The sequence below is a fragment of the Hyperolius riggenbachi genome, chromosome 4 (genome assembly GCF_040937935.1).
Source record: "Hyperolius riggenbachi isolate aHypRig1 chromosome 4, aHypRig1.pri, whole genome shotgun sequence".
NCBI classification, from domain to species: domain Eukaryota; kingdom Metazoa; phylum Chordata; class Amphibia; order Anura; family Hyperoliidae; genus Hyperolius; species Hyperolius riggenbachi.
In genome coordinates, this window is record NC_090649.1 from 282,849,585 (window position 1) to 282,865,899 (window position 16,315).

The window sequence follows — 16,315 nt, forward strand, 5'->3', positions numbered from 1 at the left end:
ATGATAGCTGATTAAGCACTGTGCTGCCCATGCTGAATGGGACGAAGATAAGTGGTTATATACATATCCTTGCCATCCCATTGCTGAAAGAAAGAACATTGGAATACTTTTCTGTATCCTATGACCTGACTTAAGGTACAATATTTTTTTTTCTTTTTTGATGGTAACAATCTATGTAATTAAATGCATTGTTTGTCAGAAAACAATGATGTCCAGCTGGCAAATCAGGTTTCTTTAAGAATCATCTTGTTACACTGCCAGATGATTTTGGCTTGCCTTGAATACAACATCTATGAATTAAGTTGTTTGACCAAGATCCAATTGACTTTTGAGGTAGTCAGCCAGCTGACATAGCTCAGCTGGCTGACTAGAGCAGGATTTTTATCCAAATAATGACAAATCCTGATTCCCCATAACCTGATTAGTACTATAACGGTTTGAAGGACTTATGAAAATGCCAAAAGGGCCATAGAAATTCCAAACAGGAAATTTAAAAACTGCAATAACGATTTTAGATGCAATATCTGTGGAATTTTTAATGTGGTGGAAAAAAATAGTAACATAGTTACAGGTATATTGCCTTTTCTTTTAGGGAGGTCTTCGGGTGTCTGAAATCTAATACTGGTACTAAAAATATCTTGCATAGTTAGAGTGTGAATATAAGCAAAGAATTCATTTCTCTGTCCTTCCTTCCGCGGTAGGTTCCAAACAAATTTGAGAAAGTAAAACTTTAAATCAAAGACCAATCTTAGGTGGGATGTTCAGATATCTGCAAACCTGTTTTAACCATAGAGCTTATCTTTAAGTAGCCTCCAAGAGCATCAACCCTGCTTGCAGTTTCAGATATAAAATCTACAGTGATTTGTATTTTGTCCAGACCTGATTCAGTGGTTGGTCTGGCAGTTTTACAGCCAAGGGCTTCTTGCACATTTTCTATATAGACATGGAGAAGTTTACTCTCTGATGGTGATGGATGGTCTGCATAACGTACCTGATGAGAAGTAAATGGTTTTTTTAAATCTGTTTATAATCTTGCATCTTTAAAGGTTCATCTATATTGCATCTTTAAAGTTGGACTAACACCTGAACAAATTACAGAGGGCATTATATGAATTGTTCTGGTTCTGGCTCAGTACACGGGCACTCTCAGAGCATAGGCACTCTCAGTACATCACTGCTCTCAGTACATGGGCAATCTTAGTATATGACCACTCTCAGTACATAGGCGCTCTCAGTACATGGGCAATCTCAGTCCATGTGCATTCTCAGTACATGGGCACTCTCAGATCATGACTGCTCTTAGTACATGGCCACTCTCAGTTCAAGTACATTCTCAGTACATGGCCTCTCTAAGTACATCCACATGTATGCTAATGAACATATACAGTATATAAGAGACCTAAGAATATATAAATGAATGGGGGTTTCCATCCATGGACAATTTCCTTTCAGTTTGTGCCACCTGCCAGGGATGAACTCATAGGGTCTGAAAAGTTAAAAATCAAGACGGTTAAGGACAAGATCTTAAGAAGGTACTTCAATTCTAATATCAATTTTAAATATATTAGTAGACCTTTCCTTTAAAGCAGTGGTCCTCAAACTACGGCCCGTGGGCCAAATGCGGCACCCCAGGCTTTTTCACTGGCCCCCAACCACAAAATGTATAACTTATAGAAGTGGCCCACTGCACCTTTAAATATTGGCGGATCGCATATAGAATAGCAGTGCTGGCACCACCCATCCAAATACTGTAGAAGCCAGCAAGCAGTCATTCCCTGGCTTTCAATCCAATTCTGCATCAGGTGACACTGCTGTCCAATCGGACAGCAGGTTGTCACCTGGGTATGCTTCACTGTCTGGTGCACAAAGAAGTTCTTTGGGTGCTGCATAACTGAATGGCTGCTGCTGCTGGGAGTCCTCCTCCAGGCATGATTGCAGAGAATCAATACCTAGAGTCAATGTAAAGTTTTTCATCATCATTTTATGTATGTTCCGGTCCCCCAGCATTCTGAAGTATGTTGACCCGGCCCTTGACTGAAAAAGTTTGGGGACCCCTGCTTTAAAGAATCCCTGTGCAGTAAAAAAAACCCCACAATTTGAACTAACCTAGGGCTTCCTCCAGACCCCCGTAGCCCACGAGGACCCCCAGCATCCTCTTCTGCTCTTCTTTGGTCCTGCAGGGGGCTCCGGTAAGAGGCAGCTGGCGCGCGCCCCAGCTGTGTGCCCATCGCGTCATCATGCCAGTCACCATAGGCATCTAAAGTCTGAAACTTGCATGTACAGGACGCTTGTGGCGACCGGCATGATGACACGACAAGCACGCAGCGGGGTCGCGCATGCGGGACTTCACCCAAAGTCGCCAATTACCGGAGCAGCCTGTGGGACCAAGGAAGAGCAGAAGAGGATGCTGGGGGACCTCGCAGGCTATGGGGGGTTGGAGGAAGCCCCAGGTAAGTCCAAATTTCAGAGTTTTTTACTGCTCAGGTTCCCTTTAAAGGCAAAGTCTAAATACTACAACCTCATTCAGGAGGTGTGATTTAGCATACTGAAAAAAAGTCCTGACAGCTGGCTCTGTGATAACATGGTATTGCAGGCTGAAGATAGCTTCCTCCTATCAATCTGCTTATCAGTCATTGTTTGTGGCAATACATGATAAAGAGCGGTCTTGTGGGTGCACATATAAAAAATGAACATATGCTGCAGGAAATGTATGGTATCTGTCAAATAAAGAAGCCATAAATGCAGCAAATTAAATATCAGTCTCTTTTTTATGCTAACAATTGTGTAAACTGAAATATGCAGGACAAGGAGTGTGAAATTTTTCTCAAAAGATAAGCAAATAATGTTTATTTTACAAGAAGTGGATTCACAATGTATCTGGCTTAAATAGGTGAAGGGCACGTGACCTATTTAGATTTGCTGTGTCACTTAGGGAGAGTGTAGACAGGCTTGTGAAAGCTCACTTTCAGTTTGCATTCCATTTGATTTTTTTTTCCTGGCTATACCAGTAAATGAAAAACTGGGCATATGACTGACCAGTGATTAAAGCAGCACTTTGGTGAGGGGAGGAAGAGGGGTACACTAGCTTTAAGGATTAATTACATAGGTGTTTGTTTAACTTTACAATATTGCCATCAGAACCAGTCTTGGTGCTTGAGTAAGTTATCGCAGATAGTAAGGATATTGCAAGCAAGGTAAACCACTGTAAGGATGGAAAACTGCTTCAGGGCTTGTGTACAAAGATCATGGTGTAAAACACCACAGTAATGATGTGCAAATACATTGCGTTAATACCACATTCAGCATACATTAAATAAGGGCGTAAGGAAAAAGGGTGTGGAGTGAAGTCAAAGTTTCAAAATATTGATTATAACATAGTTTTTTTATCATTTCTCCATCTTTATCTCCATTAGAATAATAAATATGTTACAATAACGGTATTAAGAAGGGGGGGGGGGGGGGGCGAAGCCGACATTTCAAAATGTCATATATAACAATGTTTTTTTTTCATAACTATCTCCGTTAGACTAATAAATGGACCCCCCTTCCTGATGCCTAACCCTAACCCCCCCCCCCTTCTGATGTCTAACCTTATAACCCACTTTCTCAATAACGGAAATTCAAAAAACGATAAACTTGTAAAACAATATATTTAAAAACGACAATTTACAAAATGATAGTTCTCAAAACAAATTTCAAAATTATAATTTTCAAACCAATAGTTCTCAAAGCGAAATTTTCGGTTTGACAGGCCCGCTATTTCTCAGGCCCCAAATTTCTGCTTTTGGGGCCCAATAGTCGTTTTTTTCATTAGCACCTATGAAGCGCCCAACTAGTCCATTTGCCACAGGCACCCAAATTTCCTGCTTTCCCCGTATTCGTGGTTTCCTAAATGCAGCAGACTTAAATATGCTGTATTTAGAAAATCACAGTGCAATGGAAAGGCAGTACAAGTGCAGCTCAAACATGACCGCACCACCAGTTGGAAAATACTGAAAAATAAGTTAAATTAACAGTTTGCTGCTGTTTTCTATTTGACTTTTTTTTTTTTTTTACATTTTATTAACAAGATGGCTAAACAGCAGTGAACAGAGATTTCAAGGAACGAAACAAACTATAGAGGGCACTTGATGTCAGAACTTGCCTTGAAAGCACAAACCATGACAAACAAACTAAAGTTCCAAATTAAATTTCCTTTATCATTTTAATTTAATTTCTATTATATCCCAAATGTTCTTATGCTTTGGATTCTTTCTAAAATCACCATTGAAGCATCACACACACCAGGGCCGGCGCTACCATTAAGGCAAAGGAGGCAGCTGCCCCAGGGCCCCAGAGCTTGTAGGGGCCCCCAGTAGCTACAAGAGGAAAAAAAATTTCAAATCGGCCTTATAGTTTTTGAGAAAATCGATTTTAAATTTTCAAAGGAAAAAAAAATACACATTTAAAAACCTGCCGACTTTAATGGTTAATAGCAAATCCACCTTAAATGCTAGAAACCCTAAATTTGCAGAATATGTTAAGGAGATCATTAGGAATAAGAGGAAAAAACAATTTTTCAAAAAGAGCTTATAGTTTTTGAGAAAATCGATTTTAAAGTTTCGAAGGAAAAAAGTATACTTTTAAATGCGGTAAATGTCACTTTTAGTAGCAAGCCTAACGATAGTGTAATTTTACATGCATCAAACGAAAGCGCAATAAATTTCCTGACGGGGTTTCCAGGGGGTCCATACGCAGCCGCAGATCGCTATACAGCCGCAATATGGCTGTATGAAGATCCCTGGCATTTTTTCCTATTTTCCCAATTTTTTTTTTTTATGTTCAGAGTGTGGGAATTTTTTTTTTTTTTTGAATTATATGGGGTCCCCTCTCCTGAAACTTTTTAACCCCTTGTCCGCCATGCAGGCTGGGGTAGCCAGAATGTGGAGCTCCGACCGATTGGGACTTCACACCCTGACTATACCAGCTGCAAAAAAGGTCCCCTAATGCCGATTTTTGTTCCGGGGTATATGTTGAGGGGGCCCCCCAGGTTTATTTTGCCCTGGGGCCCCATTGTTGCTTAAAGCGGCCCTGACACACGCACACGCACACACACACACCACACACACACACACACACCACACACACCACACACACCACACACACACACACACGCACACGCACACGCACACACACACACACACACACACGCACGCACACACATACACGCACGCGCACACATACACGCACGCGCACACACACACACACACACACCAAACACACACACACACACGCACACACACGCACACGCACACATACACGCACGCGCACACGCACGCGCACACGCATACACGCACGCGCACACACACACGCACACACACACACACACACCACACGCACACGCATACACACACGCACACGCACGCACACGCACACACATACACGCACGCGCGCACACACACACACACACACACACACACAAACACACCACACACACACACAGACACACACTCACACACCACACACACACACACACACACACACACACCACACACACACACACCACACACACACACACTACACACACACACACACACACACACACAGGCGCGGAGCTAGGGGGGGTCGGGGTAGGACAAGTGCCCCGGGGCGCCGGGTCCCCAAGGGCGCCCAGCTGAGCTTCGGGTTTTGTTTTTTTGCGGGGCTGAGGGGAGCAGCGCAGAGAAGAGAGAGAGCTGTGCGGACGGTGGGGAAGGGGGGCCATCTCCCCCCTCCTTCCCTCACCTTAGGTGCTCTCTCTCTCCCTCGCTGTCCCCTCCAATGTCTGTCTGGTGGCTGGCAGCGGCGGGCGGAACTCACCTCCGTCACGCTCCAGCGCCGCGTCGGAACACCGGCCGGAAGTTCGGGTGCGCAGCCGCTGCTCTGGTCTGGACCAGACCAGAGTAGCGGCAGATCCATCGGGCGCTGCGACGAGACGGAGGTAAGTTCCGCCCGCCGTTGCCAGCCACCGGACAGACATTGGAGGGGACAGCGAGGGAGAGAGAGCAGCTCTTCTCTGCACTGCTTTCCTCCTGCTGGGGAGGGGGACACCTGGCTACCTACTCTGGGCACCTATACCTCTGGCTACCTACTCTGGGCACATATACCCCTGGCTACTGGCGACCTACTCTGGGCACATATACCCCTGGCGACCTACTCTGGGCACATATACCCCTGGCTACCTACTCTGGGCACATATACCCCTGCCTACATATATTGGGCACATATACCCCTAACTACATATACTGGGCATATACCCCTGGCTACCTACTCTGGCCACATATAACCCTGGCTACCTACTCTGGGCACATATACCCCTGCCTACATATAATGGGCACATATACCCCTAACTACATATACTGGGCATATACCCCTGGCTACCTACTCTGGGCACATATACCCCTGGCTACCTACTCTGGGCACATATACTCCTGCCTACATATATTGGGCACATATACCCCTAACTACATATACTGGGCATATACCCCTGGCTACCTACTCTGGGCACATATACCCCTGGCTACCTACTCTGGGCACATATACCCCTGCCTACATATACTGGGCATATATACCCCTGGCTACATATACTGGGCATATATACCCCCTGGCTACATATACTGGGCATATATACCCCCTGGCTACGTGGACTGGGCATATATACCCCCTGGCTACATATACTGGGCATATATACCCCTGGCTACATATACTGGGCATATATACCCCCTGGCTACATGGACTGGGCATATATACCCCCTGGCTACATATACTGGGCATATATACCCCTGGCTACATATACTGGGCATATATACCCCTGGCTACATATACTGGGCATATATACCCCTGCCTATATATACTGGGCATATATACCCCCTGCCTACATATATTGGGCATATATACCCCTGGCTACATATACTGGGCATATATACCCCCTGGCTACGTGGACTGGGCATATATACCCCCTGGCTACATATACTGGGCATATATACCCCTGGCTACATATACTGGGCATATATACCCCTGGCTACATATACTGGGCACATATACGCCTGACTATATATACTGGGCACATATTATTCTCCTGGCTACATATACTGGGCATATATACCACTGGCTACATATACTGGGCACATATACCTCTGGCTACATATACTGGGCACACATACCCCTGCCTACATATACTGGGCACATATACCCCTGGCTAACTGTTCTGTGGACATCTCTACCCCTGGCTACCTGTTCTGGGGACATCTATACCGCTGGCCACCTATTCTGGGGACATCTATACTGCTGGCCACCTATTCTGGGGACAACTATAGACCTGGGGCTACCTATTTTTGGGGAACCACGTCAGATTGAGTGTATTTTGGAGAACTCCTGCCAGGTGAGAGGTGTCTACCATATTAAGGGGGCATTCTACCTATTTATGTGAAATGCTGTCTATTTATGTGACTCATGACTGCTGAATTTGTCTTTTTGGGGGCCTCATGGTTACTGAATTTGTCTTGTTGGGGGCCTCATGATTTGTTGGGGGCCTCAAGATCGCTGAATTTGTCTTGTTGGGGGCCTCATGATTGCTAAATTTGTCTTGTTGGGGGCCTCATGATTGCTGAGTTGGTTATGTTGGGGGCCTCATGATTGCTGAATTTGTCTTGATGGGGGGGGGCTCATGATTGCTGAATTTGTCTTGGAACATGCTGGAAGGTACATACTGAGGGAGGGTGGGTGAGCGTGAGCCTGCTAACCTCCATATACATTTGGCTCCACCCATAACCACGCCCACATTTATTATGTGACCACGCCCCTTTTTGGCGCGGCGCAACCTTGACTTTGGGGGGGCGCATTAATAGTCTTTGTCCCCGGGCGCTGAAAATCCTAGCTACGCCTCTGCACACACACACACCACACACACACACTATACACACACACACACACACACACACACACACACACACACACCACACACCACACACACCACACACACACACACACACACACACACACACACACACACACACACACACACCACACACACACACACACACACACACCACACACACACCACACACACATACTACACACACACACACACACACACACACACACACACCACACCACACACACACACACACACACACACACACACCACACACACACACACACACACCACACACACACACACACACACACACACGCACACACACACACACACACACACACACACACCACACACACACACACACACACACCACACACACACCACACACACATACTACACACACACACACACACCACACCACACACACACACACACACACACACACACACACACACACCACACACACACACACACACACACCACACACACACACACACACACACACACACGCACGCACGCACGCACGCACGCACGCACACACACACACACACACACACACACACACACACACACACACACACACACACACACACTGTGAAGTGAAGGGAGCCTCAGTAAAAGCATTTTCTCACACTTTATGTTTATTAGATTTAAACTGTATAAACATAGGCAGTTAACAATGAAATATCTGCACGCTAGAGTCACATATGACATAACAATGAGTCACAAAGCTTGAACAGATATATATGGAATATTATGATAGATAGAGTAGGAGTACCAGGATTACATAGACGTAGAAATGGCAGATAGACAGACTCTGTAGCTGATGGCACGCTGTACGGGGGGTGGGAATGATGAGCGGCACATGCATAATGTCACATAACGGGTGGGGGAGCAACATGTACAGTGGGATCGGCATCGCCGGGCAGATCCATTGCAGGTTGGCGGTCGGGGGCTCGGGGCTGCCGTACAAATGCCTGATTACTGGCTGAGGCAGTCGTCATTGGCCGCCTTAGCTGACGTAAGTTAGACATGTGTACAGGCCTTTAGGGATAGATTTAGGTGTCATGTTATCAGTGTTGAGATGATTTTAGACCCCTTAAGAATTAATTAATTGTCCTTGACCATGAGTGGATATAGAGAAGATGTCCAAGAATGGAACCTTCTGTAACACTTTAGCCTCATATACATGCCTGACTTAAGTCAGCTGAGGTTGCCGATAACCACCGACTCAGCTGATAATCAGGCATATACTGTATGTGTACAGTGACCCCTGATGCGCAAGAGAATCACCTAGCTGATCTACTCACCCCCAGGAAAGGCTGATTCAATTGTTCGTGCCGCTCCCTCTCCTGGCACATGACATCACTTAAGTGCTGCTTCGTTGACCAGGGCTGGGCCAAGGCAGAGGCCGAAGAGGCTCCAGCCTCAGGGCGCAGTGTAGGAGGGGGCACACAATTCATTCAGCTGTCATTCCCAATTGTGGTTGAAGCAAAGAGAAATAAGAAAAGTGCATACATAGCAGTGACTGCAAGCCAGATAACTAGAGATTAAGGTGTTGGGGGCCCTGGGGCGTCTCTTAGTCTAATAGCAATTAGTGTGTGACAGCTGGGATGGGAGGGATGGAGGGGCACACTTTGCTGTCTCAGCCTTGGGTGCTGAAGGACCTTGTCCCGGCTCTGTCGTTGACCCTCTGTCATCCCCCCACCTAGCAACACAGCACATCTTCAGCTACACAGCTGACATGCGCTTTGCACCCCGGCCCAGCCATGTCACCCAAAGAGATCAGGTTCTGATCCCCGACGGGTGACATCAATCCCAGGTGTGTACGCGCCTTAACAGACTTCAGACAATTGAAATTGGGTTATGATGTGATATCAAGGGGTCCATCTTTGCACTTTCAAAGACAATGCATATGAGGGTATAAAGATGAGATCACATGATGAAGAAAGTGAATTTTCTTCAGAAGGTAGCGGTAGGCAGTACAGTAGTATCTCCGTTATTCACAGAGCCGGGACAAGGTCCTCCAGCACCCAAGGCTGAGATACCAAAGTGCGCCCCCTATCCCTCAGACCCCAGCCATCACACACTGATTGCTATTAGACTAGGAGGCAGCCCAGGGGCCCCAACACCTTAATCTCTGGTTATCTGGCTTGCAGTCACTGCCATGTATCCCCTTTTCTTATTTCTCTTTGCTTAAAACACAATAGGGGAATGACAGCTGAGTGAGTTGTGCGTCCCCTCCTACACTGCGCCCCGAGGCTGGAGCCTCTTTCGCCTCTGCCTCGGCCCGGCCCTGGTTATTCAGCACCTTGGGGATTAGTATATGCCGGGTAAATGTTGCTTGAGAGTTACTATTAAAAATAGGCCTAACTAATACTGTACTATAGTGCTTACTATACCCACATCAACTTTATATTAATGCTAAAATACACACAGTAATTAAAAACAAATGAAGACAGCTAAACACAACCTTAACTTAGTGTAACACAGCTTTATTACTGTATAACATCTTGTAAACATTGTTTTGTTGATCCTGCAAGGCTGCAATTTTTTGGTTGCTTGAAATTTCTGGAGAGTTTACTGTATAAGGGTTGAGGTCATGGGTGTTCGTCTTATTATTTGTGATGTATATCTGAAGCAATTTGAATGTATATTAAAAGCAGAGTATGTATACTCAACAAGATCTTATCAAACTCTGGTAAGTGGTGTTTGAATTGCATTCAGAGAACAGTATGGTTAGCATAGTGTTTTTCCACCCTGTCTTATTTCCCTACAGTTCCCTAAATTTTCAGTCAGTTCCTAACCAAATAAAGCCTTTTACCCATGATGGATAAACATCAACCAAGATTATAGTTTTGAGCCATCTCAGCAGAGAAGCTGGCCTGGCATATGTATGCTGCCTCACAATGTTCTGTTGTGGTAGATCACTTAGGCCAGTTCACACTAGCACTTTCAGGTAAACGGATTTGTGAAAACGGATCTGATTTCCGTTCTGTTTCTATTTAGTTAGTTGAGTTCCATTTCCCCGTATCCCCCCCAGACCCCCATCACCAAAGTAGATTTTTTGCTGGCTAGAACGGTCCATTTTGTAGTCAGTGTGTTGTACAGATCTGTTTCTCATTGCTTCCCATGCAATGCTTCAACCTGTTTCCATTCATCTGGGCTCTGCTGTCCGGAGAAGTTGCTGCAGCACCAAACTTGCAGTCCGTTCACTGGAGCATGCAGTTCAGATCCATTAGAATGGATCAAAGTAAATGGATCTATAGGTTAACATTAAATTCATTTGCCTCCGTTAGGATCTGTTCTGTTACGATCCGTGACTGGACTGTTTTTTAGTGCCAGTGTGAACCGTGCCTAAGCTGATAATGATGAATGTGTGTATTGTGTTCTTTTTGTCTATTATGCTGCAGGATGCACATCCATAGAACAGCTATAGCTAAACACCCTAATCATCAATCAATAATTGAGAGTGTGAATGAGACTTAACTCATATAGCGCATTTCTCCCATCTTACAGCTGATTGGTTTGAACTCAGCAGGTGGCTGACTGCCTGAGACTAAACATGTCCTAAACACATCGCATTTATTTGCATTTGCTATATGTTTTGGATGCATTTGAATAAAAGCTGGTGTACCGTTTACTAATATACTATATGTTTTTGGCCATTGTATCTGCAAAATTTCTTCAAACATTTATTGTGTTTTTTTATTTTCCTTACCTGTCAATAATATTTTGGAATTCTTTTTCAGATATCACTACTATGGCATTGGGATAAAGGAAAGTAGTGCCTATTACCATTCAGTGTATTCTGGGAAAGGACTGACAAGGTAACAACAGAAAGACATGATGAGCTACTGATATTAAAACAACGCAGAACTTTGAGCTGTAAAGAATGCTGATATAATTTTAATAACTATCAACCAGGACGCATGCAGCTGCACCACAGTTAGGGCATGATTATTCTGTCGACTCTTCTCTGTGTATTTCTATCTCCAGGAGCAACAGTGGTATTTGCTTGTGGCCCAGTCATACAACACAAGTAGGAAATGTGTGCTACGTTAACACATTGCCTGCAAAATGTAATCTAGATTCATGTATTTTTCATGTACTGTTATGTTATCAACATTATTTTGATGCAACGGTAATCTGATATGAACACAGAGTAGGGACACCAAGAGCCAAATATACAGTAGTGTAGTATGTACTGGTAGTTGAAATTAAGTATGATAGAGTAAATAAGCTACACTCACAAAGGGAACCACTTTCTAGACAGGTGGGGAGATTAGACCTGACCCCACTCAGGACTAAGAAGTCGCTCTCCGTAGATGAGGAAAAAAGGGGGTAACACCCCTCCACCAGGGGTGGACTTAATATAGCATAGTATGGATACAGAGGCGCTAAAAAGGATAAAAGTATCTAAAAAGTTTAAAACACGAGGAGGCAGTGGTGGACTTACCTCCTCCAGGCGGATGGAGGAAGTTTGATCCTGCTTTATCAGGTAATAACAACGGAGCAATAGCATATGTGGTCAGTAGAAGAGCCAGGCACCTCTGAGGTGTCTGGCTCTTCTACTGGCCACATATGCTATTGCTCCGTTGTTATTGTCTGATGAAGCAGGATCAAACCTGTGAAATGCGTTGCATTGTCCCCCGGAGTATGTAAATAAACTTGTTGTATTTGACAAACACATTGGCAGTTTTTGTGTCTGCCTGGAGGAGGTAAGTCCACCACTGCGCCTCATGTTTTAAACTTTTTAGATAATTTTATCCTTTTGGCGCCTCTGTATCCATACTACGGTACTCTGATATGATTATGGCCACTCACATGGGGCCCCTTCATTTATTCTGCCCAGGGGTCCACTGTTGGCTTTGTCCGCCACTGATTATTTTGTTTCAAAATGTTTCAACTTAAAAAAAAAATAACACAATTTTAAGCTATATTTTACAATAAGCTACTTAATGCACTGAGGCTTTTTTTTCTATATCTGCTATGTACTTGATACTATCTATCTATCTATCTATCTATCTATCTATTTATCCGGGGCATAGCAATAGCCATAGACGCCATAGCAGGTGCTATAGGGCCCTGGAGCAGAGGGGGCCCAAGTGGTACTTAGTGTATTTACCATTAACTTTCTTATTCATTTACCCTCTGACTTTGCCTCAGTGTCCATCGACTATGAGCAGTGTAGATTGCATGAGAATGTAAATTGCCAAATCAACTCATATCCATAGGGTAGGGGTAGATGGCATTGCTCAAGAGTGCCTACATCTGAGGGCCCCATAAAAGTTTTGCTATAGGGCACCATTATCTACACCACTACTATCTATCTATAGCTACGCCACTGCTATCTATCTATCTATCTATCTATCTATCTATCTATCTATCTATCTATCTATCTGATCTATCTATTTTATGTGCATCAAACATAGGAATATTTTTTTTCCATCTTTTAATGTAGTAACTTATTTGTCTTTTTTCTTTTTTCGATAAAGGTTTTCTGGCAGCAAGTTGAAAAGTGAGGTATGTTCATGTTTTTGTATTCCCTGTAACCAACAGCCATACCTTATTATTGTAAGTAGCTGCTACAGATGGAAAATATTCCACAGAAAAAAACATAAAAGGAAAATACTTGAGATTGTTTTTTTGATTATACTGTTAAGAAGAGGGTTTAATATTTTGTTTACTACAGTTTTATGTTATTCTTTTCCCAATGTCCTTAATTTTAAGCTTCAGTTGGTCCTGTATATACAGTACTATATGCACATACAGTAAATCACAACTTGAATACAATGCAATTTTCTTTTTCATTGTGGAAAAAAAATGCGTTGAGCTTTTGGCTACATTCACATTGACGCATTGCAGTGCATTGCGTTGGAGAAAATGATTGCACAACGAATGGAATGCAGTTATATTGTAATGATACGTTCACATTGGCACATTAGCAGTGCGGTGTAACAGAATCCATTGGAATAACGTGAGACATTCTGTGTGGTGCCATTCAATGTTCACGTCTATAGTTGCAGTACAACATACTCTTCAAGAACTGTACACTTAACTGTTCTTGTAGCATCATGTGCTTACTACATGATGCTTACCAAACACACAAAGGGAAATACTCCCAAACAGTTCTCTGCTGCTTATATAAAGCCTGCAGGCTGCTTGTAAGCCAATAAGAAGTGCACACACACATTACACCTAGTCTGCAGTAATCAATTAAGCAGAGGCTGAGCAATTCAGCCAGTCATTGGAGAGGGGTTCAGTTGCATATAGACAATGGCTATATGGCCAGCAGGGGGCACCAGCATGCAGGAAACTCCCTCTCATCTGCCCCTCCTCCTAACTAAACTGCATGGGAATCTACAATAAAATTAAAAACAATAGTGCACACGCCAGCCTTACTACATGATGCAACTTTCCCCCTCCATTGATGTCACACACGCGCCCCATGTGCTATATGCCATTAGTCATGTGAGGCCAGAGTGTGCAAATCACTCTGCGTGGAAGGTAAACAAGTAAAGCATAAATGCACAGGCACCATGGGGGGTTCATAAAACACTAGGGGGGGCAGCACTGGGGGTATAATCGCGTTTGTCGCTCATCCCGATATCACCCGCCGTTACCGTCGCACACCAGATCAAGCATGTCAGACTGGAGATTTTCCAGCATTTCCGATCAATACATGCAACCAATTTCAGCCTGCAATCGGTCACATCATCGATCAGGCATGCTCTTGGAGATGCCGATTTTCATCCGATTCAATTATGATTATCTAATCGAATTGTATGGTCGATCGGCAGATCGACCACTGACCTGGATCAAATGTGCAGCCAGTGGAGACTAAACACCTAATTTGCATACTGATTCTGGACCAGTGATCAAAAGTGTTTAATGCCTGTATAAGGAAGTAATTAAGAATGATAAACAGAAAAAAAAGGAAAAGAAATCCACAGCAGTATCTATAAAGGCAAATCCACAAAGTGACAAGCTAAGTGACAAGAACAACAACAACAAAACATTTGTAAAGCGCTTTTCCCCGTAGGACCCAAAGCACAGAAGTTTGTCTCAGATCAGTACATAGAGATGTGTACAGGGGAAAAAGTCATGAGATCATAAATGCCAGACTAAAAAGGTGGCTTTTCAGTTTTGATTTAAACGTGTCCAGAGTTGGATCTGTCTTAAGTTAGGCAAGGCATTCCAAAGGGCATGGGCAGCATGACAGAAAGCTCTGCTGCCAAAGGTTTAGTTGGACTCTGGGGGTGGTCAAGTCATTTGATCCTTTTGATATGAGATTGTGGGAGGTTTGAAGCTGTTGCAACAAATTCTTCTGGTATCCAGGGCCTAGGTCATGTCAGCTTGCTAATTTTGAAAAGGATTCTCCATGTTATGAGTAGCCAGTGTAGTGAAAAATGGACTGGTGTTATGTGGCAATGGCAGGGTTGGCTTGTTAACAGTCTTGCGGCAGCATTCTGTACTAGCTGCAAGCAGTGTAGGTCTTTATTTGGAAGGTCTGCATAGAGGGCATTGCAATAGTCCAGCCATGAAGTGGTGAAGGCATGAACTATAGTTGAAACAGTGTTTTACTGTGTTACTATAGTACTATTATAGTTGAAACAGTAATTCAAACACAGTGTTGGATCCTCTTAAAGGAATGATGTGCTTAATTTTTTTCAGTAGTCCTTAGGTGAAAGAAAGACTGTTTCATGACTGCTGAAATGTGATTCCTGAAGTTTAATTCCCATCAATCAGTAAACCCAAGCTGCGCACAGTGTTGGAACTAGTAAGATCTGAGTCCCCTACCCTCAGTGGTGTTGACTGTGTCTGGGGCTGCTTTGCTGTTAGGCGCTGACCTCTAATGACAAGAACCTCCGTTTTTTTAGCATTTAGCTTAAGCCATTTGTCATTCATTCACTCCTGAAGCTCAGCTAAGCATGTGTTTTGTTTTGGAATGAGGTCTTTCATGTTTGAATGACAAATATAGCTGGGTGTCAATAGCAGCAGCATGTTAGACCATGTTGTTTTTGGTTGATTTTTCCAAGTGGCAGCATGTATATGGCTCTGGGGCACACCATATTTTGGTGCTTCAGGGTTGGACCGGATAGGCCCCAAAGCTACACTATGTGTTCTACCAGCCAGGAAGGAGGCGAACCATTGGAGGAGTAAAGTAAACCATCAATGCCACAGTACTCTTGCAGCCTGTTAAGCAAGATTTCATGATTAAATGTATCAAAAGCTGCTGAGAGATTAGGCTAAGATCAGGATGGGACACTTGCCTCTGTCTCTGGCCATGAGCAAGGCATTGCAAATCTGGAAAACGGCTTTTTCACAACAGTGGTGCTTCTTGAAGCCAGATTGTAGGGGGTCAAAGATGAAAGCTTGGCTTACAAGTTGGAGATACACAGATATTTCAACGTTTCC

General features: G+C 43.9%; 1 protein-coding gene across 1 annotated transcript in view; it reads left to right on the top strand.

The window, feature by feature from the left end:
- Positions 1–16,315, top strand: part of RFX6 (regulatory factor X6) — a 132,962-nt gene that overhangs the window by 50,426 nt on the left and 66,221 nt on the right. The window contains exons 5-6 of the mRNA XM_068231351.1: positions 11,647–11,724; positions 13,393–13,420. Of these exons, the coding sequence (XP_068087452.1) occupies positions 11,647–11,724; positions 13,393–13,420 (106 nt within the window). The remainder of the gene's footprint in view (positions 1–11,646; positions 11,725–13,392; positions 13,421–16,315) is intronic.